The following is a 24,059-nucleotide window of genomic DNA, read 5'->3' on the forward strand; positions in this document are numbered from 1 at the left end:
AAGTAATCTGGTTGATAGCCCATTCACTGCTCAATAGGGACGCATTGGAACGCAGCGCTTTCAAAATATGAGGCACTTCCGGATTGGATTTTTCTCAGGCTTTCACCTGCAATATCAGTTCTGTTATACTCACAGACAATATTTTTACAGTTTTGTAAACTTTAGAGTGTTTTCTATCCTAAGCTGTCAATTATATGCATATTCTAGCACCTTGTCCTGACAAAATATCCCGTTTACTACTGGAACGTTATTTTTCCAAAAATTAAAATACTGCCCCCTAGTCACAGAAGACATAATTATCCAAAAGGCAGATCCTAGATCAGGCCTCCTACTCTGAGATGCTTTGTGAATACGGGCCCTGACCTCCTGTTGTGTCCCAGGTGGAGATTGAGTCTCGTATGGAGCTGGAGCGGAGGCTGAAGCAGGCTGAGGAGGCTCTACGGAACCTGGAGAAAGGTCTGAGCTCTCTGGAACGCTCCAAAGAGAAGGATGACAAGATGAAGGGAGACGTCAACAACCTCAGGAGTGAGTTACACTTACTGCGCGCACACACACACACACACACACACACACACATTCTTCATGAGTCATAGATAAACACACAGCCATAAACACTTCTACCCACTGGTTCAGTTAACCCAGGATAATTCATAAAGGGTTCAGTTAACCCAGGATAATTCATAAAGGGTTCAGTTAACCCAGAATAATTCATAAAGGGTTCAGTTAACCCAGAATAATTCATAAAGGGTTCAGTTAACCCAGGATAATTCATAATGTGTGTAGTTTTCCTGCTTCCTCCTGGGTAGAACAAGTTATTTCTGTCATATTTAGTGTCCTAGCAACTACTGAGTGCTGCGAGGAACATAACTACACTGAACAAAAATGTAAACGCAACAATTTAAAATATTGTTACTGAGTTTACAGTAAATCAGTCAAATTGAAATGAATTCATTCGGCCCTAATCTATGGATCTCACATGATGGGGAATGCAGATATACGTCTGTTATCGCAACTCAGGCTAAGACCCAGATTGAAATACAGGAGGTGGATAGTACGAGTCTGTTTTTTTATAGTACAGGACAGCAGAAATCAGAGTCAGGCAGGTACAGGACCGCAGAAATCAGAGTTAGGCAGGTACAGGACCGCAGAAATCAGAGTCAGGCAGGTACAGGACCGCAGAAATCAGAGTCGGGCAGGTACAGGACTTTAGGCAAAGAGTCGTAATCCAAATCAGAGTCAGGACACCAGGCAGAATCAGGTTAAGGACAGGCCGAAATGTCAGAACTGGGAAGACGGGGAAAAACAAAAACTAGATCACAGGAAACACGGGGACACGCTGGTAGGACTTGACGGGACGATCTGGCAACAGACAAACACAGAACTAAGGTATAAATACACAGGGTATAATGGAGGGAGACACCTGGTGGGGGGGTGGAGATATGCACAGAGACAGGTGAAACAGATCAGGGCGTGACACTGTTGGTCACAGGTACCTGGATCAGAAAGCCAGTCAGTATCTGGTGTGATCACCACTTGCCTCATGCCTTTGCAACGCATCTCCTTCACATAGAGTGGATCAGGCTGTTGATTGTGGCCTGTTTAATGTTGTCCCACTCCTCTTCAATGGCTGTGCGAAGTTGCTGGATATTGGCAGGAACAGGAACACGCTGTCGTACATGTCGATCCAGAGCATCCCAAACATGCTCAATGGGTGACATGTCTGGTGAGTATGCAGGCCAGGGAAGAACTGGGACATTTTCAGCTTACAGGGATTGTGTACAGTTCCTTGTGACATGGGGCGGTGCATTATCATGCTGAAACATGAGGTGATGGTGGTGGATGAATGGCATTACAATGGGCCTCAGGATCTAGTCACGGTATATCTGTGCATTCAAATTGACATCGATAAAATGCAATTCTGTTCATTGTCCGTAGCTTTGCCCCATACCATAACACCACCGCCACCATGGGGCGCACTGTTCACAACGTTGACATCAGCAAACAGCTAACTCACACAACGCCATATAAGCTGTCTGACATCTGCTCAATAAAGTTGAAACCGGGATTCATCCGTGAAGAACACACTTCCCAGCATGCCAGTGGCCATCGAAGTCGGTTACGACTCCGAACTGCAGTCAGGTCAAAACCCTGGTGAGGACGACGAACACGCAGATGAGCTTCCCTGAGACAATTCTTTGGTTGTACAAACCCTCAGTTTCATCAGCTGTCCCGGTGGCTGGTCTCAGACGATCCCGCAGGTGAAGAAGCTGTATGTGGAGGCCCTGGGCTGGCGTGGTTATATGAGGTCTACAGTTTTGAAGCCGGTTGGATGTACTGCTAAATTGTCTAAAGTAACGTTTGGAGGCGGCTTATGGTAGAGAAATGCCAATTGCTTGCTGCACCAAAACTTGAGACGTCTGTGGCATTGTGTTGTGTGACAAAACTGCACATTTTAGAGTGGCCTTTTTTTTGTCCCCAGCCCAAAATGTGTTTAATCAGCTTCTTGATATGCCACACCTATCAGGTGTCTTATCTTGGAGAAATGTTCACTAACAGCGATGTTCACCAACAACGACATATTTGATGTAAACATATTTGTGCACAAACTCTTGAACATTTCTGGGATCTTTTATTTCATGAAACATGGGACCAACCTTTTACGTGTTGTTTAATTTTTGTTCAGTATAGCTACATGGGATATGTGTGTGTGTGTTCTTCACCCAGAGTTCTTTGAGGAGTGTATCTGTGCTGCAGAGATCGAGGCCAAGCTCCCTTCTATAATGAAGAATGCTGTGTATCTCCACAAGGCTACAGCACGACGCATTAAGAGCTGTCGGATCCAGAGACGGGCCTCCAAACACCACTGGTGTGAGTACACACATACGCATGGAGGCTGCTGAGGTCGAGGACGGCTCATAATAATGTCTGGACCGGAGCGAATGGAATGGCACCAAACACAGGGAAACCATGGAAACCACGTGTTTGATGTGTTTGATATCATTCCACTAATTTCCCTCCAGCCATTACCACAACCCCGTCCTCCCAAATTAAGTTGCCAACAACCTCCTGTGACACATACACACACACACTCATGTCTTTTCCTCTGCAGTGAAACACTCCCAGTCATTTGTGGTTGCCCGTGGCGACGGCTCCAGCATGGAGGACCTGAGGGAGACTGCCCGGCGACTGACCTCCGACAGCTGCTTCAGGAAGAGCGTCTACAAGATCATCACACGCCACGACCAGGAGGCCTCCGCCAAGAAAGATGACTGACAGAGATGGGGAGGGATGGATTACGGGAGGGAATGTGTGTATGTGTGTGAGAGAGAGAGAGACTGATTCCTCAGTGTAATAGTGTCAAGTCCTGTCGTCTGCTCCCACAGTGTTGTAGCTGGGTCGGGATTATCTTTAGGATGTCATCGCTTCAATATGATGTCATCTCTTCAATATGATGTCATCTCTTCAATATGATGTCATCTCTTCAACATGATGTCATCTCTTCAACATGATGTCATCTCTTCAATATGATGTCATCTCTTCAATATGATGTCATCTCTTCAATATGATGTCATCTCTTCAACAGCCTGGTTGTGTTCAAACTGCATTACAATACTTTTATGCAAACTATTTTTATTCAAACAAAATTCATGTTTATTGTTAAAGATATAGCAGCTCTATTTACTGTCCTACAGCTTGGAGGACGGTCGGAAAACTAATGCATATAGTTATTGAACCAACACGTTATGACAATGTGATGGTTTACAGTACAGGCAGAAGCGTTAAACCTGACCCTGGGTAAAACCAAAGATGTACCCTTTAAAATAGGAATTCAATTGTAAATCAACCATATGGTCGACACACACACTGCAAGTCGACACACACACACACACACTGCAGGTCGACACACACACACACTGCAAGTCGACACACACACACACACTGCAAGTCGACACACACACACACACACTGCAGGTCGACACACACACACACTGCAAGTCGACACACACACACACACACACACACACACACACACACACACACACACACACACACACACACACACACACACACACACACACACACACACACACACACACACACACACACACACACACACACACACACACACACACACACACACACACACACACACACACACTGCAAGTCGACACACACACACACACACTGCAAGTCGACACACACACACACACACTGCAAGTCGACACACACACACACTGCAAGTCCACACACACACACACTGCAGGTCGACACACACACTGCAGGTCGACACACACACACACACTGCAAGTCGACACACACACACGCACACAGCAAGTCGACACACACACACTGCAAGTCGACACACACACACACTGCAAGTCGACACACACACAATGCAATTCGACACACACACACTGCAGGTCGACACACACACACACACTGCAAGTCGACACACACACACACAGCAAGTCGACACACACACACTGCAGGTCGACACACACACACACACACTGCAGGTCGACACACACACACACACACACTGCAAGTCGACACACACACACACTGCAAGTTGACCCACACACACACTGCAAGTTGACCCACATATACACACTGCAGGTCGACACACACACACTGCAAGTCGACACAAAATGTCAGAAAATGTGACTTCTTTGAGTGTTGATTGTATTTACACAGATGGTTCGTTTAAAAACTGTAGTTTATTTGCAGGTTGATGAAACTGCTCCATATGATATGTATGTTTTTATCTGATTTGAAACCCGGTTAGCCTGGTCCCAGATCTGTTTGATGACCATAGGAGTTGGCAAGACAACACACACAGATCTGGGACCAGGCTAGGTAATGACCATAGGAGTTGGCAAGACAACACACACAGATCTGGGAGCAGGCTAGGTAATGACCATAGGAGTTGGCAAGACAACACACACAGATCTGGGACCAGGCTAGGTAATGACCATAGGAGTTGGCAAGACAACACACACAGATCTGGGACCAGGCTAGGTAATGACCATAGGAGTTGGCAAGACAACACACACAGATCTGGGACCAGGCTAGGTAATGACCATAGGAGTTGGCAAGACAACACACACAGATCTGGGACCAGGCTAGGTAATGACCATAGGAGTTGGCAAGACAACACACACAGATCTGGGACCAGGCTAGGTAATGACCATAGGAGTTGGCAAGACAACACACACAGATCTGGGACCAGGCTAGGTAATGACCATAGGAGTTGGCAAGACAACACACACAGATCTGGGACCAGGCTAGGTAATGACCATAGGAGTTGGCAAGACAACACACACAGATCTGGGACCAGGCTAGGTAATGACCATAGGAGTTGGCAAGACAACACACACAGATCTGGGACCAGGCTAGGTAATGACCATAGGAGTTGGCAAGACAACACACACAGATCTGGGACCAGGCTAGGTAATGACCATAGGAGTTGGCAAGACAACACACACAGATCTGGGACCAGGCTAGGTAACGACCATAGGAGTTGGCAAGACAACACACACAGATCTGGGACCAGGCTAGGTAATGACCATAGGAGTTGGCAAGACAACACACACAGATCTGGGACCAGGCTAGGTAATGACCATAGGAGTTGGCAAGACAACACACACAGATCTGGGACCAGGCTAGGTAATGACCATAGGAGTTGGCAAGACAACACACACAGATCTGGGACCAGGCTAGGTAACGACCATAGGAGTTGGCAAGACAGCACACACAGATCTGGGACCAGGCTAGGTAACGACCATAAGAGTTGGCAAGACAGCACACACAGATCTGGGACCAGGCTAGGTAACGACCATAGGAGTTGGCAAGACAACACAAACAATATATCTCAACACGTGGCCCTGTGGAAAAGATTAACCAATATATTTACATTTACATTTAAGTCATTTAGCAGACGCTCTTATCCAGAACGACTTACAAATTGGTGCATTCACCTTATGACATCCAGTGGAACAGTCACTTTACAATAGTGCATCTAAATCTTAAAGGGGGGGGATACTTATCCTATCCTAGGTATTCCTTAAAGAGGTGGGGTTTCAGGTGTCTCCGGAAGGTGGTGATTGACTCTGCTGTCCTGGCGTCGTGAGGGAGTTTGTTCCAGCATTGGGGGGCCAGAGCAGCGAACAGTTTTGACTGGGCTGAGCGGGAGCTGTACTTCCTCAGTGGTAGGGAGGCGAGCAGGCCAGAGGTGGATGAACGCAGTGCCCTTGTTTGGGTGTAGGGCCTGATCAGAGCCTGGAGGTACTGAGGTGCCGTTCCCCTCACAGCTCCGTAGGCAAGCACCATGGTCTTGTAGCGGATGCGAGCTTCAACTGGAAGCCAGTGGAGAGAACGGAGGAGCGGGGTGACGTGAGAGAACTTGGGAAGGTTGAACATCAGACGGGCTGCGGCGTTCTGGATGAGTTGAAGGGGTTTAATGGCACAGGCAGGGAGCCCAGCCAACAGCGAGTTGCAGTAATCCAGACGGGAGATGACAAGTGCCTGGATTAGGACCTGCGCCGCTTCCTGTGTGAGGCAGGGTCGTACTCTGCGGATGTTGTAGAGCATGAACCTACAGGAACGGGCCACCGCCTTGATGTTGGTTGAGAACGACAGGGTGTTGTCCAGGATCACACCAAGGTTCTTAGCGCTCTGGGAGGAGGACACAATGGAGTTGTCAACCGTGATGGCGAGATCATGGAACGGGCAGTCCTTCCCCGGGAGGAAGAGCAGCTCCGTCTTGCCGAGGTTCAGCTTGAGGTGGTGATCCGTCATCCACACTGATATGTCTGCCAGACATGCAGAGATGCGATTCGCCACCTGGTCATCAGAAGGGGGAAAGGAGAAGATTAGTTGTGTGTCGTCTGCATAGCAATGATAGGAGAGACCATGTGAGGTTATGACAGAGCCAAGTGACTTGGTGTATAGCGAGAATAGGAGAGGGCCTAGAACAGAGCCCTGGGGGACACCAGTGGTGAGAGCGCGTGGTGAGGAGACAGATTCTCGCCACGCCACCTGGTAGGAGCGACCTGTCAGGTAGGACGCAATCCAAGTGTGGGCCGCGCCGGAGATGCCCAACTCGGAGAGGGTGGGGAGGAGGAACTGATGGTTCACAGTATCGAAGGCAGCCGATAGATCTAGAAGGATGAGAGCAGAGGAGAGAGAGTTAGCTTTAGCAGTGCGGAGCGCCTCCGTGATACAGAGGAGAGCAGTCTCAGTTGAATGACTAGTCTTGAAACCTGACTGATTTGGATCAAGAAGGTCATTCAGAGAGAGATAGCGGGAGAGCTGGCCAAGGACGGCACGTTCAAGAGTTTTGGAGAGAAAAGAAAGAAGGGATACTGGTCTGTAATTGTTGACATCGGAGGGATCGAGTGTAGGTTTTTTCAGAAGGGGTGCAACTCTCGCTCTCTTGAAGACGGAAGGGACGTAGCCAGCGGTCAGGGATGAGTTGATGAGCGAGGTGAGGTAAGGGAGAAGGTCTCCGGAAATGGTCTGGAGAAGAGGGGAGGGGATAGGGTCAAGCGGGCAGGTTGTTGGGCGGCCGGCCGTCACAAGACGCGAGATTTCATCTGGAGAGAGAGGGGAGAAAGAGGTCAGAGCACAGGGTAGGGCAGTGTGAGCAGAACCAGCGGTGTCGTTTGACTTAGCAAACGAGGATCGGATATATCTCAACACGTGGCCCTGTGGAAAAGATTAACCAATATTACTCAACACGTGGCCCTGTGGAAAAGATGTCCTCATGTATTTGGGCAGCAAAACTTAATATTGTTGTAGTAATGAAACAAAATGCCTTGTTATTAAAGCTGTGTTAAACCTTGTTCTGGTCTGGTACTATACTCTACAGCTCTATAATCCTAACCCTAAACGAGGCCTTGTTCTGGTCTTGTATAATACTCTACAGCTCTATAACCCTAAACGGGGCCTTGTTCTGGTCTGGAACTATACTCTACAGCTCTATAACCCTAACCCTAAACGAGGCCTTGTTATGGTCTGGTACTATACTCTACAGCTCTATAACCCTAAACGAGGCCCTGTTCTGGTCTTGTATAATACTCTACAGCTCTATAACCCTAACCCTAAACGAGGCCTTGTTCTGGTCTTGTATAATACTCTACAGCTCTATAAGCCTAAACGAGGCCTTGTTCTGGTCTTGTATAATACTCTACAGCTCTATAACCCTAACCCTACACGAGGCCTTGTTCTGGTCTTGTATAATACTCTACAGCTCTATAACCCTAAACGGGGCCTTGTTCTGGTCTGGAACTATACTCTACAGCTCTATAACCCTAACCCTAAACGAGGCCTTGTTCTGGTCTGGTACTATACTCTACAGCTCTATAACCCTAAACGAGGCCTTGTTCTGGTCTTGTATAATACTCTACAGCTCTATAACCCTAACCCTAAACGAGGCCTTGTTCTGGTCTTGTATAATACTCTACAGCTCTATAACCCTAACCCTAAACGAGGCCTTGTTCTGGTCTGGTACTATACTCTACAGCTCTATAACCCTAAACGAGGCCTTGTTCTGATCTGGTACAATACTCTACAGCTCTATAACCCTAAACGAGGCCTTGTTCTGGTCTGGTACAATAATCTACAGCTCTATAACCTTAACCCTAAACGAAGCTTTGTTCTGGTCTGGTACTATACTCTACAGCTCTATAACCCTAAACGAGGCCTTGTTCTGGTCTGGTACTATACTCTACAGCTCTATAACCCTAACCCTAAACGAGGCCTTGTTCTGGCCTGGTACAATACTCTACAGCTCTATAACCCTAACCCTAAACGAGGCCTTGTTCTGGTCTGGTACAATACTCTACAGCTCTATAACCTTAACCCTAAATGAGGCCCTGTTCTGGTCTGGTACTATACTCTACAACTCTATAACCCTGACCCTAAACGAGGCCTTGTTCTGGTACTATACTCTACAGCTCTATAACCCTAACCCTAAACGAGGCCTTGTACTGGTCTGGTACAATATTCTACAGCTCTATAACCCTAACCCTAAACAAGGCCTTGTTCTGGTCTGGTACTATACTCTACAGCTCTATAACCCTAAACGAGGCCTTGTTCTGGCCTTGTATAATACTCTACAGCTCTATAACCCTAAACGAGGCCTTGTTCTGATCTGGTACTATACTCTACAGCTCTATAACCCTAACCCTAAACGAGGCCTTGTTCTGGTCTGGTAAAATACTCTACAGCTCTATAACCCTAACCCTAAACGAGGCCTTGTTCTGGTCTGGTAAAATACTCTACATCTCTATAACCCTAACCATAAATGAGGCCTTGTTCTGGTCTTGTATAATACTCTACAGCTCTATAACCCTAAACAAGGCATTGTTCTGGTCTTGTATAATACAGCTCTATAACCCTAAATACCAGCTCTAAACCCTAAATGAGGCCTTGTTCTGGTCTTGTATAATACTCTACAGCTCTATAACCCTAAACGAGGCCTTGTTCTGGTCTTGTATAATACTCTACAGCTCTATAACCCTAACCCTAAATGAGGCCTTGTTCTGGTCTGGTACAATACTCTACATCTCTATAACCCTAACCCTAAATGAGGCCTTGTTCTGGTCTTGTATAATACTCTACAGCTCTATAACCCTAACCCTAAACGAGGCCTTGTTCTGGTCTGGTACAATACTCTACAGCTCTATAACCCTAAACGAGGCCTTGTTCTGGTCTTGTAATACTCTACAGCTCTATAACCCTAAACAAGGCCATGTTCTGGTCTTGTATAATACTCTACAGCTCTATAACCCCTTAATGAGGCCTTGTTCTGGTCTGGTAACAATACTCTACAGCTCTACAGGCCTTGTTCTGGTCTGGTATAACCCTAACCCTAAACGAGGCCTTGTTCTGGTCTTGTATAATACTCTACAGCTCTATAACCCTAAACCCTAAAACCCTAAACGAGGCCTTGTTCTGGTCTGGTACAATACTCTACAGCTCTATAACCCTAACCCTAAACGAGGCCTTGTTCTGGTCTTGTATAATACTCTACAGCTATATAACCCTAAACGAGGCCTTGTTCTGGTCTGGTACTATACTCTACAGCTCTATAACCCTAAACGAGGCCTTGTTCTGGTCTTGTATAATACTCTACAGCTCTATAACCCTAACCCTAAACGAGGCCTTGTTCTGGTCTGGTACTATACTCTACAGCTCTATAACCCTAACCTTAAATGAGGCCTTGTTCTGGTCTGGTACAATACTCTACAGCTCTATAACCCTAACCCTAAACGAGGCCTTGTTCTGGTCTGGTACAATACTCTACAGCTCTATAACCTTAACCCTAAACGAGGCCCTGTTCTGGTCTGGTACTATACTCTACAGCTCTATAACCCTAACCCTAAACGAGGCCTTGTTCTGGTCTGGTACTATACTCTACAGCTCTATAACCCTAACCCTAAACGAAGCCTTGTTCTGGTCTGGTACTATACTCTACAGCTCTATAACCCTAACCCTAAACAAGGCCTTGTTCTGGTCTTGTATAATATTCTACAGCTCTATAACACTAACCCTAAACGAGGCCTTGTTCTGGTCTGGTACAATACTCTACAGCTCTATAACCCTAAACGAGGCCTTGTTCTGGTCTTGTATAATACTCTACAGCTCTATAACCCTAACCCTAAACGAGGCCTTGTTCTGGTCTGGTACTATACTCTACAGCTCTATAACCCTAAACGAGGCCTTGTTCTGGTCTTGTATAATACTCTACAGCTCTATAACCCTAACCCTAAACGAGGCCTTGTTCTGGTCTGGTACTATACTCTACAGCTCTATAACCCTAACCGAGGCCTTGTTCTGGTCTGGTACAATACTCTACAGCTCTATAACCCTAACCCTAAAGGAGGCCTTGTTCTGGTCTGGTACTATACTCTACAGCTCTATAACCCTAAACGAGGCCTTGTTCTGATCTGGTACAATACTCTACAGCTCTATAACCCTCAACGAGGCCTTGTTCTGGTCTGGTACAATAATCTACAGCTCTATAACCTTAACCCTAAACGAGGCTTTGTTCTGGTCTGGTACTATACTCTACAGCTCTATAACCCTAAACGAGGCCTTGTTCTGGTCTGGTACTATACTCTACAGCTCTATAACCCTAACCCTAAACGAGGCCTTGTTCTGGCCTGGTACAATACTCTACAGCTCTATAACCCTAACCCTAAACGAGGCCTTGTTCTGGTCTGGTACAATACTCTACAGCTCTATAACCTTAACCCTAAATGAGGCCCTGTTCTGGTCTGGTACTATACTCTACAACTCTATAACCCTGACCCTAAACGAGGCCTTGTTCTGGTACTATACTCTACAGCTCTATAACCCTAAACCTAAACGAGGCCTTGTACTGGTCTGGTACAATACTCTACAGCTCTATAACCCTAACCCTAAACAAGGCCTTGTTCTGGTCTGGTACTATACTCTACAGCTCTATAACCCTAAACGAGGCCTTGTTCTGGCCTTGTATAATACTCTACAGCTCTATAACCCTAAACGAGGCCTTGTTCTGATCTGGTACTATACTCTACAGCTCTATAACCCTAACCCTAAACGAGGCCTTGTTCTGGTCTGGTAAAATACTCTACAGCTCTATAACCCTAACCCTAAACGAGGCCTTGTTCTGGTCTGGTAAAATACTCTACATCTCTATAACCCTAACCCTAAATGAGGCCTTGTTCTGGTCTTGTATAATACTCTACAGCTCTATAACCCTAAACAAGGCCTTGTTCTGGTCTTGTATAATACTCTACAGCTCTATAACCCGAAACAAGGCCTTGTTCTGGTCTTGTATAATACTCTACAGCTCTATAACCCTAAATGAGGCCTTGTTCTGGTCTGGTACAATACTCTACAGCTCTATAACCCTAAACGAGGCCTTGTTCTGGTCTTGCATAATACTCTACAGCTCTATAACCCTAACCCTAAACGAGGCCTTGTTCTGGTCTGGTACAATACTCTACAGCTCTATAACCCTAACCCTAAATGAGGCCTTGTTCTGGTCTTGTATAATACTCTACAGCTCTATAACCCTAAACAAGGCCGTGTTCTGGTCTTGTATAATACTCTACAGCTCTATAACCCTAAACAAGGCCATGTTCTGGTCTTGTATAATACTCTACAGCTCTATAACCCCTTAATGAGGCCTTGTTCTGGTCTGGTACAATACTCTACAGCTCTATAACCCTAAACGAGGCCTTGTTCTGGTCTTGCATAATACTCTACAGCTCTATAACCCTAACCCTAAACGAGGCCTTGTTCTGGTCTGGTACTATACTCTACAGCTCTATAAGCCTAAACGAGGCCCTGTTCTGGTCTTGTATAATACTCTACAGCTCTATAACCCTAACCCTAAACGAGGCCTTGTTCTGGTCTGGTACTATACTCTACAGCTCTATAACCCTAACCCTAAACGAGGCCTTGTTCTGGTCTTGTATAATACTCTACAGCTATATAACCCTAAACGAGGCCTTGTTCTGGTCTGGTACTATACTCTACAGCTCTATAACCCTAAACGAGGCCTTGTTCTGGTCTTGTATACAGCTACTTGTTCTGGTCTGGTACCAGCTCTATAACCCTAACAGGCCTTGTTCTGGTCTTGTATATATAACCCTAAACGAGGCCTTGTTCTGGTCTGGTACCCCAGCTCTATAATGAGGCCTTGTTCTGGTCTGGTACAATACTCTACAGCTCTATAACCCTAACCCTAAACGAGGCCTTGTTCTGGTCTGCTCTATAACCCTAACAATACTCTCTGGTACAGCTCTATAACCCTAACCCTAAACGAGGCCTTGTTCTGGTCTGGTACAATACTCTTCTATAACCTTAACCCTAAACGAGGCCCTGTTCTGGTCTGGTACTATACTCTACAGCTCTATAACCCTAACCCTAAACGAGGCCTTGTTCTGGTCTGGTACTATACTGGTCTACAGCTCTATAACCCTAACCCTAAACGAGGCCTTGTTCTGGTCTGGTACTATACTTCTACAGCTCTATAACCCTAACCCTAAACGAGGCCTTGTTCTGGTCTGGTACAATATTCTACAGCTCTATAACACTAACCCTAAACGAGGCCTTGTTCTGGTCTGGTACAATACTCTACAGCTCTATAACCCTAAACGAGGCCTTGTTCTGGTCTTGTATAATACTTCTACAGCTCTATATAACCCTAAACGAGGCCTTGTTCTGGTCTGGTACAATACTTACAGCTCTATAACCCTAAACGAGGCCTTGTTCTGGTCTGGTACAATACTCTACAGCTCTATAACACTAACCCTAAACAAGGCCTTGTTCTGGTCTGGTACAATACTCTACAGCTCTATAACCCTAAACGAGGCCTTGTTCTGGTCTTGTATAATACTCTACAGCTCTATAACCCTAACCCTAAACGAGGCCTTGTTCTGGTCTGGTACTATACTCTACAGCTCTATAACCCTAACCCTAAACGAGGCCTTGTTCTGATCTGGTACAATACTCTACAGCTCTATAACCTAACCCTAAACGAGGCCTTGTTCTGGTCTGGTACAATACTCTACAGCTCTATAACCCTAAACGAGGCCTTGTTCTGGTCTGGTATAATATTCTACAGCTCTATAACCCTAAAAACGAGGCCTTGTTCTGGTCTGGTACAATACTTTACATCTCTATAACCCTAAACGAGGCCTTGTTCTGGTCTGGTACAATACTCTACAGCTCTATAACACTAACCCTAAACAAGGTCTTGTTCTGGTCTGGTACAATACTCTACAGCTCTATAACCCTAACCCTAAACAAGGCCTTGTTCTGGTCTTGTATAATACTCTACAGCTCTATAACCCTAACCCTAAACGAGGCCTTGTTCTGGTCTGGTACTATACTCTACAGCTCTATAACCCTAAACGAGGCCTTGTTCTGGTCTTGTATAATACCCTAAATGAGGCTACAGCTCTATAACCCCTAACCCTAAACAAGGCCTTGTTCTGGTCTTGTATAATACTCTACAGCTCTATAACCCTAAACGAGGCCTTGTTCTGGTCTGGTACTATACTCTACAGCTCTATAACCATAACCCTAAACGAGGCCTTGTTCTGGTCTGGTACAATACTCTACAGCTCTATAACCCTAACCCTAAACGAGGCCTTGTTCTGGTCTGGTACAATACTCTACATCTCTATAACCCTAACCATAAATGAGGCCTTGTTCTGGTCTTGTATAATACTCTACAGCTCTATAACCCTAAACAAGGCCTTGTTCTGGTCTTGTATAATACTCTACAGCTCTATAACCCTAAACAAGGCCTTGTTCTGGTCTTGTATAATACTCTACAGCTCTGTAACCCCCTAAATGAGGCCTTGTTCTGGTCTGGTACAATACTCTACAGTTATAACTTATAACCCTAAACAAGGCCTTGTTCTGGTCTTGTATAATACTCTACAGCTCTATAACCCTAACCCTAAACAAGGCCTTGTTCTGGTCTGGTACTATACTCTACAGCTCTATAACCCTAACCCTAAACGAGGCCTTGTTCTGGTCTGGTACAATACACTACAGCTCTATAACCCTAACCCTAAACGAGGCCTTGTTCTGGTCTGGTACTATACTCTACAGCTCTATAACCCTAACCCTAAACGAGGCCTTGTTCTGGTCTTGTATAATACTCTACAGCTCTATAACCCCAAACGAGGCCTTGTTCTGGTGTGGTACTATACTCTACAGCTCTATAACCCTAAACGAGGCCTTGTTCTGGTCTGGTACTATACTTTACAGCTCTATAACCCTAACCCTAAACGAGACCTTGTTCTGGTCTGGTACAATACTCTACAGCTCTATAACCCTAACCCTAAACGAGGCCCTGTTCTGGTCTGGTACTATACTCTACAGCTCTATAACCCTAAATGAGGCCTTGTTCTGGTCTGGTACTATACTCTACAGCTCTAAAACCCTAAACGAGGCCTTGTTCTGGTCTTGTATAATAGTCTACAGCTCTATAACCCTAAACGAGGCCTTGTTCTGGTCTGGTACTATACTCTACAGCTCTATAACCCTAAATGAGGCCTTGTTCTGGTCTGGTACTATACAGCTCTACAGCCTCTATAACCCTAAACGAGGCCTTGTTCTGGTCTTGTATAATATTCTACAGCTCTATAACCCTAAACGAGGCCTTGTTCTGGTCTGGTATTATACTCTACAGCTCTATAACCCTAACCCTAAACGAGGCCTTGTTCTGGTCTGGTACAATACTCTACAGCTCTATAACCCTAACCCTAAACGAGGCCTTGTTCTGGTCTGGTACAATACTCTACATCTCTATAACCCTAACCATAAATGAGGCCTTGTTCTGGTCTTGTATAATACTCTACAGCTCTATAACCCTAAACAAGGCCTTGTTCTGGTCTTGTATAATACTCTACAGCTCTATAACCCCTTAATGAGGCCTTGTTCTGGTCTGGTACAATACTCTACAGCTCTATAACCCTAAACGAGGCCTTGTTCTGGTCTTGCATAATACTCTACAGCTCTATAACCCTAACCCTAAACGAGGCCTTGTTCTGGTCTGGTACTATACTCTACAGCTCTATAAGCCTAAACGAGGCCCTGTTCTGGTCTTGTATAATACTCTACAGCTCTATAACCCTAACCCTAAACGAGGCCTTGTTCTGGTCTGGTACTATACTCTACAGCTCTATAACCCTAACCCTAAACGAGGCCTTGTTCTGGTCTTGTATAATACTCTACAGCTATATAACCCTAAACGAGGCCTTGTTCTGGTCTGGTACTATACTCTACAGCTCTATAACCCTAAACGAGGCCTTGTTCTGGTCTTGTATAATACTCTACAGCTCTATAACCCTAACCCTAAACGAGGCCTTGTTCTGGTCTGGTACTATACTCTACAGCTCTATAACCCTAACCCTAAATGAGGCCTTGTTCTGGTCTGGTACAATACTCTACAGCTCTATAACCCTAACCCTAAACGAGGCCTTGTTCTGGTCTGGTACAATACTGTACAGCTCTATAACCTTAACCCTAAACGAGGCCCTGTTCTGGTCTGGTACTATACCCTACAGCTCTATAACCCTAACCCTAAACGAGGCCTTGTTCTGGTCTGGTACTATACTCTACAGCTCTATAACCCTAACCCTAAACGAAGCCTTGTTCTGGTCTGGTACTATACTCTACAGCTCTATAACCCTAACCCTAAACGAGGCCTTGTTCTGGTCTTGTATAATATTCTACAGCTCTATAACACTAACCCTAAACGAGGCCTTGTTCTGGTCTGGTACAATACTCTACAGCTCTATAACCCTAAACGAGGCCTTGTTCTGGTCTTGTATAATATTCTACAGCTCTATAACCCTAAACGAGGCCTTGTTCTGGTCTGGTACAATACTTTACAGCTCTATAACCCTAAACGAGGCCTTGTTCTGGTCTGGTACAATACTCTACAGCTCTATAACACTAACCCTAAACAAGGCCTTGTTCTGGTCTGGTACAATACTCTACAGCTCTATAACCCTAAACGAGACCTTGTTCTGGTCTTGCATAATACTCTACAGCTCTATAACCCTAACCCTAAACGAGGCCTTGTTCTGGTCTGGTACTATACTCTACAGCTCTATAACCCTAACCCTAAACGAAGCCTTGTTCTGATCTGGTACTATACTCTACAGCTCTATAACCCTAACCCTAAACGAGGCCTTGTTCTGGTCTGGTACAATACTCTACAGCTCTATAACCCTAAACGAGGCCTTGTTCTGGTCTTGTATAATATTCTACAGCTCTATAACCCTAAACGAGGCCTTGTTCTGGTCTGGTACAATACTTTACATCTCTATAACCCTAAACGAGGCCTTGTTCTGGTCTGGTACAATACTCTACAGCTCTATAACACTAACCCTAAACAAGGTCTTGTTCTGGTCTGGTACAATACTCTACAGCTCTATAACCCTAAACGAGGCCTTGTTCTGGTCTTGCATAATACTCTACAGCTCTATAACCCTAACCCTAAACGAGGCCTTGTTCTGGTCTGGTACTATACTCTACAGCTCTATAACCCTAAACGAGGCCTTGTTCTGGTCTTGTATAATACTCTACAGCTCTATAACCCTAACCCTAAACAAGGCCTTGTTCTGGTCTTGTATAATACTCTACAGCTCTATAACCCTAAACGAGGCCTTGTTCTGGTCTGGTACTATACTCTACAGCTCTATAACCATAACCCTAAACGAGGCCTTGTTCTGGTCTGGTACAATACTCTACAGCTCTATAACCCTAACCCTAAACGAGGCCTTGTTCTGGTCTGGTACAATACTCTACATCTCTATAACCCTAACCATAAATGAGGCCTTGTTCTGGTCTTGTATAATACTCTACAGCTCTATAACCCTAAACAAGGCCTTGTTCTGGTCTTGTATAATACTCTACAGCTCTATAACCCTAAACAAGGCCTTGTTCTGGTCTTGTATAATACTCTACAGCTCTGTAACCCTAAATGAGGCCTTGTTCTGGTCTGGTACAATACTCTACAGTTTTATAACCCTAAACAAGGCCTTGTTCTGGTCTTGTATAATACTCTACAGCTCTATAACCCTAACCCTAAACAAGGCCTTGTTCTGGTCTGGTACTATACTCTACAGCTCTATAACCCTAACCCTAAACGAGGCCTTGTTCTGGTCTGGTACAATACACTACAGCTCTATAACCCTAACCCTAAACGAGGCCTTGTTCTGGTCTGGTACTATACTCTACAGCTCTATAACCCTAACCCCCTAAACGAGGCCTTGTTCTGGTCTTGTATAATACTCTACAGCTCTATAACCCCAAACGAGGCCTTGTTCTGGTGTGGTACTATACTCTACAGCTCTATAACCCTAAACGAGGCCTTGTTCTGGTCTGGTACTATACTCTACAGCTCTATAACCCTAACCCTAAACGAGGCCTTGTTCTGGTCTTGTATAATACTCTACAGCTCTATAACCCCAAACGAGGCCTTGTTCTGGTGTGGTACTATACTCTACAGCTCTAAAACCCTAAACGAGGCCTTGTTCTGGTCTTGTATAATAGTCTACAGCTCTATAACCCTAAACGAGGCCTTGTTCTGGTCTGGTACTATACTCTACAGCTCTATAACCCTAAATGAGGCCTTGTTCTGGTCTGGTACTATACTCTACAGCTCTATAACCCTAAACGAGGCCTTGTTCTGGTCTTGTATAATATTCTACAGCTCTATAACCCTAAACGAGGCCTTGTTCTGGTCTGGTATTATACTCTACAGCTCTATAACCCTAACCCTAAACGAGGCCTTGTTCTGGTCTGGTACAATACTCTACAGCTCTATAACCCTAACCCTAAACGAGGCCTTGTTCTGGTCTGGTACAATACTCTACATCTCTCTATAACCCTAACCATAAATGAGGCCTTGTTCTGGTCTTGTATAATACTCTACAGCTCTATAACCCTAAACAAGGCCTTGTTCTGGTCTTGTATAATACTCTACAGCTCTATAACCCTAAATGAGGCCTTGTTCTGGTCTGGTACAATACTCTACAGCTCTATAACCCTAAACAAGTCCTTGTTCTGGTCTTGTATAATACTCTACAGCTCTATAACCCTAACCCTAAACGAGGCCTTGTTCTGGTCTTGTATAATATTCTACAGCTCTATAACCCTAACCCTAAACGAGGCCTTGTTCTGGTCTGGTACAATACTCTACAGCTCTATTACCCTAACCCTAAACGAGGCCTTGTTCTGGTCTTGTATAATATTCTACAGCTCTATAACCCTAACCCTAAACGAGGCCTTGTTCTGGTCTGGTACAATACTCTTCAGCTCTATAACCCTAAACGAGGCCTTGTTCTGGTCTTGTATAATAGTCTACAGCTCTATAACCCTAAACGAGGCCTTGTTCTGGTCTGGTACTATACTCTACAGCTCTATAACCCTAACCCTAAACGAGACCTTGTTCTGGTCTGGTACAATACTCTACAGCTCTATAACCCTAACCCTAAACGAGGCCTTGTTCTGGTCTGGTACAATACTCTACAGCTCTATAACCCTAACCCTAAATGAGGCCTTGTTCTGGTCTGGTACTATACTCTACAGCTCTATAACCCTAAACGAGGCCTTGTTCTGGTCTGGTACAATACTCAACAGCTCTATAACCCTAACCCTAAACGAGGCCTTGTTCTGGTCTGGTACTATACTCTACAGCTCTATAACCCTAACCTTGGTAACTGTAGTGTTCTGTAGGACATAGTTCTCTTGGTAACTGTAGTGTTCTGTAGGACATAGTTCTCTTGGTAACTGTAGTGTTCTGTAGGACATAGTTCTCTTGGTAACTGTAGTGTTCTGTAGGACATAGTTCTCTTGGTAACAGTAGTGTTCTGTAGGACATAGTTCTCTTGGTAACTGTAGTGTTCTGTAGGACATAGTTCTCTTGGTAACTGTAGTGTTCTGTAGGACATAGTTCTCTTGGTAACTGTAGTGTTCTGTAGGACATAGTTCTCTTGGTAACAGTAGTGTTCTGTAGGACATAGTTCTCTTGGTAACAGTAGTGTTCTGTAGGACATAGTTCTCTTGGTAACAGTAGTGTTCTGTAGGACATAGTTCTCTTGGTAACTGTAGTGTTCTGTAGGACATAGTTCTCTTGGTAACTGTAGTGTTCTGTAGGACATAGTTCTCTTGGTAACTGTAGTGTTCTGTAGGACATAGTTCTCTTGGTAACAGTAGTGTTCTGTAGGACATAGTTCTCTTGGTAACAGTAGTGTTCTGTAGGACATAGTTCTCTTGGTAACTGTAGTGTTCTGTAGGACATAGTTCTCTTGGTAACTGTAGTGTTCTGTAGGACATAGTTCTCTTGGTAACTGTAGTGTTCTGTAGGACATAGTTCTCTTGGTAACTGTAGTGTTCTGTAGGACATAGTTCTCTTGGTAACAGTAGTGTTCTGTAGGACATAGTTCTCTTGGTAACAGTAGTGTTCTGTAGGACATAGTTCTCTTGGTAACTGTAGTGTTCTGTAGGACATAGTTCTCTTGGCAACAGTAGTGTTCTGTAGGACATAGTTCTCTTGGTAACTGTAGTGTTCTATAGGACATAGTTCTCTTGGTAACAGTAGTGTTCTGTAGGACATAGTTCTCTTGGTAACTGTAGTGTTCTGTAGGACATAGTTCTCTTGGCAACAGTAGTGTTCTGTAGGACATAGTTCTCTTGGTAACTGTAGTGTTCTGTAGGACATAGTTCTCTTGGCATCAGTAGTGTTCTGTAGGACATAGTTCTCTTGGCAACAGTAGTGTTCTGTAGGACATAGTTCTCTTGGTAACTGTAGTGTTCTGTAGGACATAGTTCTCTTGGTAACTGTAGTGTTCTGTAGGACATAGTTCTCTTGGTAACTGTAGTGTTCTGTAGGACATAGTTCTCTTGGCATCAGTAGTGTTCTGTAGGACATAGTTCTCTTGGCAACAGTAGTGTTCTGTAGGACATAGTTCTCTTGGTAACAGTAGTGTTCTGTAGGACATAGTTCTCTTGGCAACAGTAGTGTTCTATAGGACATAGTTCTCTTGGTAACTGTAGTGTTCTGTAGGCCATTGTAGGTGGTGGTGGGGCCAGTAGGCAGGTGGAGGAAGTCATCGCCCTTTCCACCCTCGCCAGGATCTGTAACGCATCAACACCTCATTATGACATTTAATACCGAATATAACATGATGTTCCCTTTAAATATATTTTTCTCACAGGCAGATAAAAAGCTCACGTTTGTAATTCTTCCATTTCACCTCACCTCACCTACGGCTAGCTAAAGAACACCCTATTCCCTACATAGTACACTACTTTTGATTAGAGTCTTATGGGCCCTGATTAAAAGTGATGCACTAAATAGGGTTTGATTTGGGATGTAAACAGAGATCTGCGTTCATTGCATTAAGCCTAACACAGTTCTCTCTGCCAGGCCGGCCTAATGCTGCAGGGAACAGCTCACAAACCTTTTGGGCAGATTTCTCTCAGTATTTACAATGTTGATAATGGTTGGCAGGTTTTCTGTTCTGTTAAAAAGCCTGCGACTGAATAGTACAGGAGCTGAGAGCGAGCTGAGAGCGAGCTGAGAGGGAGCTGAGAGAGAGCGAGAGAGCTGAGAGAGAGAGCCACACATGTCAATATGATTATTACACTATTAGCTTTCCTTGTCTCCAATAAATCTCCTTTAGGAATCTGCTAGCTATCGGGATGTGTCCCAAATGGCACCCTATTCCCCACATAGTGCACTACTTTTGACCAGAGTCCCATTGGCCCTGGTCAACAGTAGTGCACTATATAGAGAATAGGGGTCCTCTTGGGGCGCTAGCTAGATGAGAGAAATCTGCAGCTGTAGGCCAGTTGGGAGAAGCACACGTTCTGCTGTGTGCTGAAATGAAATGCCCTCCCCCTCTTTCCAAGCCTGCCAGGCTCTAGCCTTTTTGGGGCCCTAAGCGAGATTTGGTTGGGGGGGACGGCCCCACCAAGCGGGCATATTTTTGATGTTTTAAAGTACATTTCCTGCAAGTCAACACATTAGGGGACATAGACAACATGTTGCAGTTTTAAAGCAAGCTTTCTACAGTTCTACACATTTTGCCAATGGGCAGAAAAAAGGTGTGTAATTTTTAAACAAATTCCATGCAATTTTACTCATTTTGCCATGGGTTGGAGAGAAATTTTAAAAAGTTTAAAAATGAATTTCATGCAATTCTATACATTTTGCCATGGTTTATGCCATGTTAATGATATCTGAGTGAGAGTTACTAACACAATCAATTGGGCCCCCTGGAGGTCAGTGCCAACGGAGGTCAGTGGTCAGGGCCCCCTGGAGGTCAGAAAAAATAGATGGCATCATGAGGGAGGGAAATTATGTGGATATGGTAGTGGAGGTGGAGATGGTATCCAGTCTGCAAGGACTCTAAGGATATTTCCTCTGCCTTCCAGATGGGGTGGAGGATGGTCAATGTGGAGAGTGATGGGCCCTCCTAAACCCCCAGCCATTGAGAGCTGCTGTAGTCCGGGTGACGGGGCTCTGCATGGAACTTTTGGACATGGTGGAGTTCATAGAGGCGATTGTTCTGGGGAAGGAAGAGGGTTTGGAGGCTGATCTGGGGAAGGAAGAGGGTTTGGAGGCTGATCTGGGGAAGGAAGAGGGTTTGGAGGCTGATCTGGGGTAGGAAGAGGGTTTGGAGGCTGATCTGGGAAGGAAGAGGGTTTGGAGGCTGATCTGGGGTAGGAAGATGGTTTGGAGGCTGATCTGGGGAAGGAAGAGGGTTTGGAGGCTGATCTGGGGAAGGAAGAGGGTTTGGAGGCTGATCTGGGGAAGGAAGAGGGTTTGGAAGCTGGTCTGGGGAAGGATGAGGGTTTGGAGGCTGATCTGGGGAAGGAAGAGGGTTTGGAGGCTGTTCTGGGGAAGGAAGAGGGTTTGGAGGCTGATCTGGGGAAGGAAGAGAGTTTGGAGGCTGATCTGGAGAAGGAAGAGGGCTTGGAGGCTGATCTGGGGAAGAAAGAGGGTTTGGAGGCTAATCTGGGGAAGGAAGAGGGTTTGGAGGCTGATCTGGGGAAGGAAGAGGGTTTGGAGGCTGATCTGGGGAAGGAAGAGGGTTTGGAGGCTGATCTGGGGTAGGAAGAGGGTTTGGAGGCTGATCTGGGGAAGAAAGAGGGTTTGGAGGCTGATCTGGGGAAGGAAGAGGGTTTGGAGGCTGATCTGGGGAAGGAAGAGGGTTTGGAGGCTGATCTGGGGAAGGAAGAGGGTTTGGAGGCTGATCTGGGGTAGGAAGAGGGTTTGGAGGCTGATCTGGGGAAGGAAGAGGGTTTGGAGGCTGGTCTGGGGAAGGTAGAGGGTTTGCAGGCTGATCTAGGGAAGTGTTGGAGGCTTTAGTGCTGCTGGGAAACTTTCTGACTACCGGTGGTGGACCCGAGACAGGACGGGGTGCCTTGGTTAGCTCTGAGGACGAGGAGGTTTTAGGACGTTTAGTAGGACCAGGACCAGGACCAGGGTAAAGACTTTTATATGATCCACAGGTTTGACCCCACAGCGGGCCGAGGCCTCCAGGGATCGAAGGCTGGTCAGGACGTAGCCACTTCCCTCTGGGGTGTCAAAGTTATACAGGTCCAGGTGCAGCCTGGGGGATTTTTCTCTGGGCTCTGGGCCGCTGCTAGGAGGCTTTTTAAAATGTATTTCACCTTTATTTAACCAGGTAGGCTAGCTTGAGTTCTGGATGTGCTGGGCTCGGAGGCTGGCTGATGTCTAGAGTGGGGGTTGCTGTCTCCTGACAGACCAGAGGGCTCTAAGGAGGGGGGTCTGGAGGGGGAGGGCTCGGAGGCTGAACCTGGGTGTCTGGAGGGCTCGGAGGCTGAAGATGGGTGTGTGGAGGGGGAGGGGGAGGAGACTGTCTGGATGGGGAGAGCTCGGAGGCTAAACCTGGGTGTCTGGAGGGGAGGAGGCTGAAGGTGGGTATGTGGAGGGGGAGGGGGACTGTCTGGAGGGGGAAGACTCGGAGGCTGAACCTGGATATCTGGAGGGGGAGTAGAGGAGGCAGAACCTGGGTGTCTGGAGGGGGAGGAGACTGAAGCTGGGTGTGTAGAGGGGAAGGCTGTAGGACTGGAGGAGGCTGAAGCTGCCTGTCTGGAGGGCTACGAAGCTGGGGCTGGGTGAATGGACTGGGAGGGCTGGAGTCCGTTCCAACTGGCGGAGGGGCTGACATCCTCTCCCCCAGCCCAAAGTGTATAGATGTGGTCTCTACGTCACTGCCACCCACACCCTCGCCCTCCTCTGTTGCTTTCCCTTCACCATGGTCTGCTAGTCTGGTGGGTACAGAGGCCTGGTCTGGTAGTCTGGTGGGTACAGAGGCCTGGTCTGGTAGTCTGGTGGTTACAGAGGCCTGGTCTGATCGTCTTGTGGGTACAGAGGCCTGGTCTGGTTGTCTGGTGGGTACAGAGGCCTGGTCTGGTAGTCTGGTGGGTACAGAGACCTGGTCTGGTAGTCTGGTGGGTACAGAGGCATGGTCTGGTAGTCTGGTGGATACAGAGGCGTG

The 24,059-nt window shown here is 46.0% G+C and overlaps 1 protein-coding gene across 1 annotated transcript in view; it reads left to right on the plus strand.

The window, feature by feature from the left end:
- The window catches only part of LOC124045367 (pleckstrin homology domain-containing family D member 1-like), a 32,871-nt gene extending 29,591 nt beyond the window's left edge, over positions 1 to 3,280 (plus strand). The window contains exons 10-12 of the mRNA XM_046364663.1: positions 381 to 525; positions 2,725 to 2,868; positions 3,110 to 3,280. Coding sequence (XP_046220619.1) covers positions 381 to 525; positions 2,725 to 2,868; positions 3,110 to 3,273 — 453 coding nt within the window. The 3' untranslated portion in view covers positions 3,274 to 3,280. The remainder of the gene's footprint in view (positions 1 to 380; positions 526 to 2,724; positions 2,869 to 3,109) is intronic.
- The last annotated feature ends 20,779 nt before the right edge of the window (positions 3,281 to 24,059 follow it).

The sequence above is a fragment of the Oncorhynchus gorbuscha genome, linkage group LG10 (assembly GCF_021184085.1).
Source record: "Oncorhynchus gorbuscha isolate QuinsamMale2020 ecotype Even-year linkage group LG10, OgorEven_v1.0, whole genome shotgun sequence".
Classification (NCBI taxonomy): domain Eukaryota; kingdom Metazoa; phylum Chordata; class Actinopteri; order Salmoniformes; family Salmonidae; genus Oncorhynchus; species Oncorhynchus gorbuscha.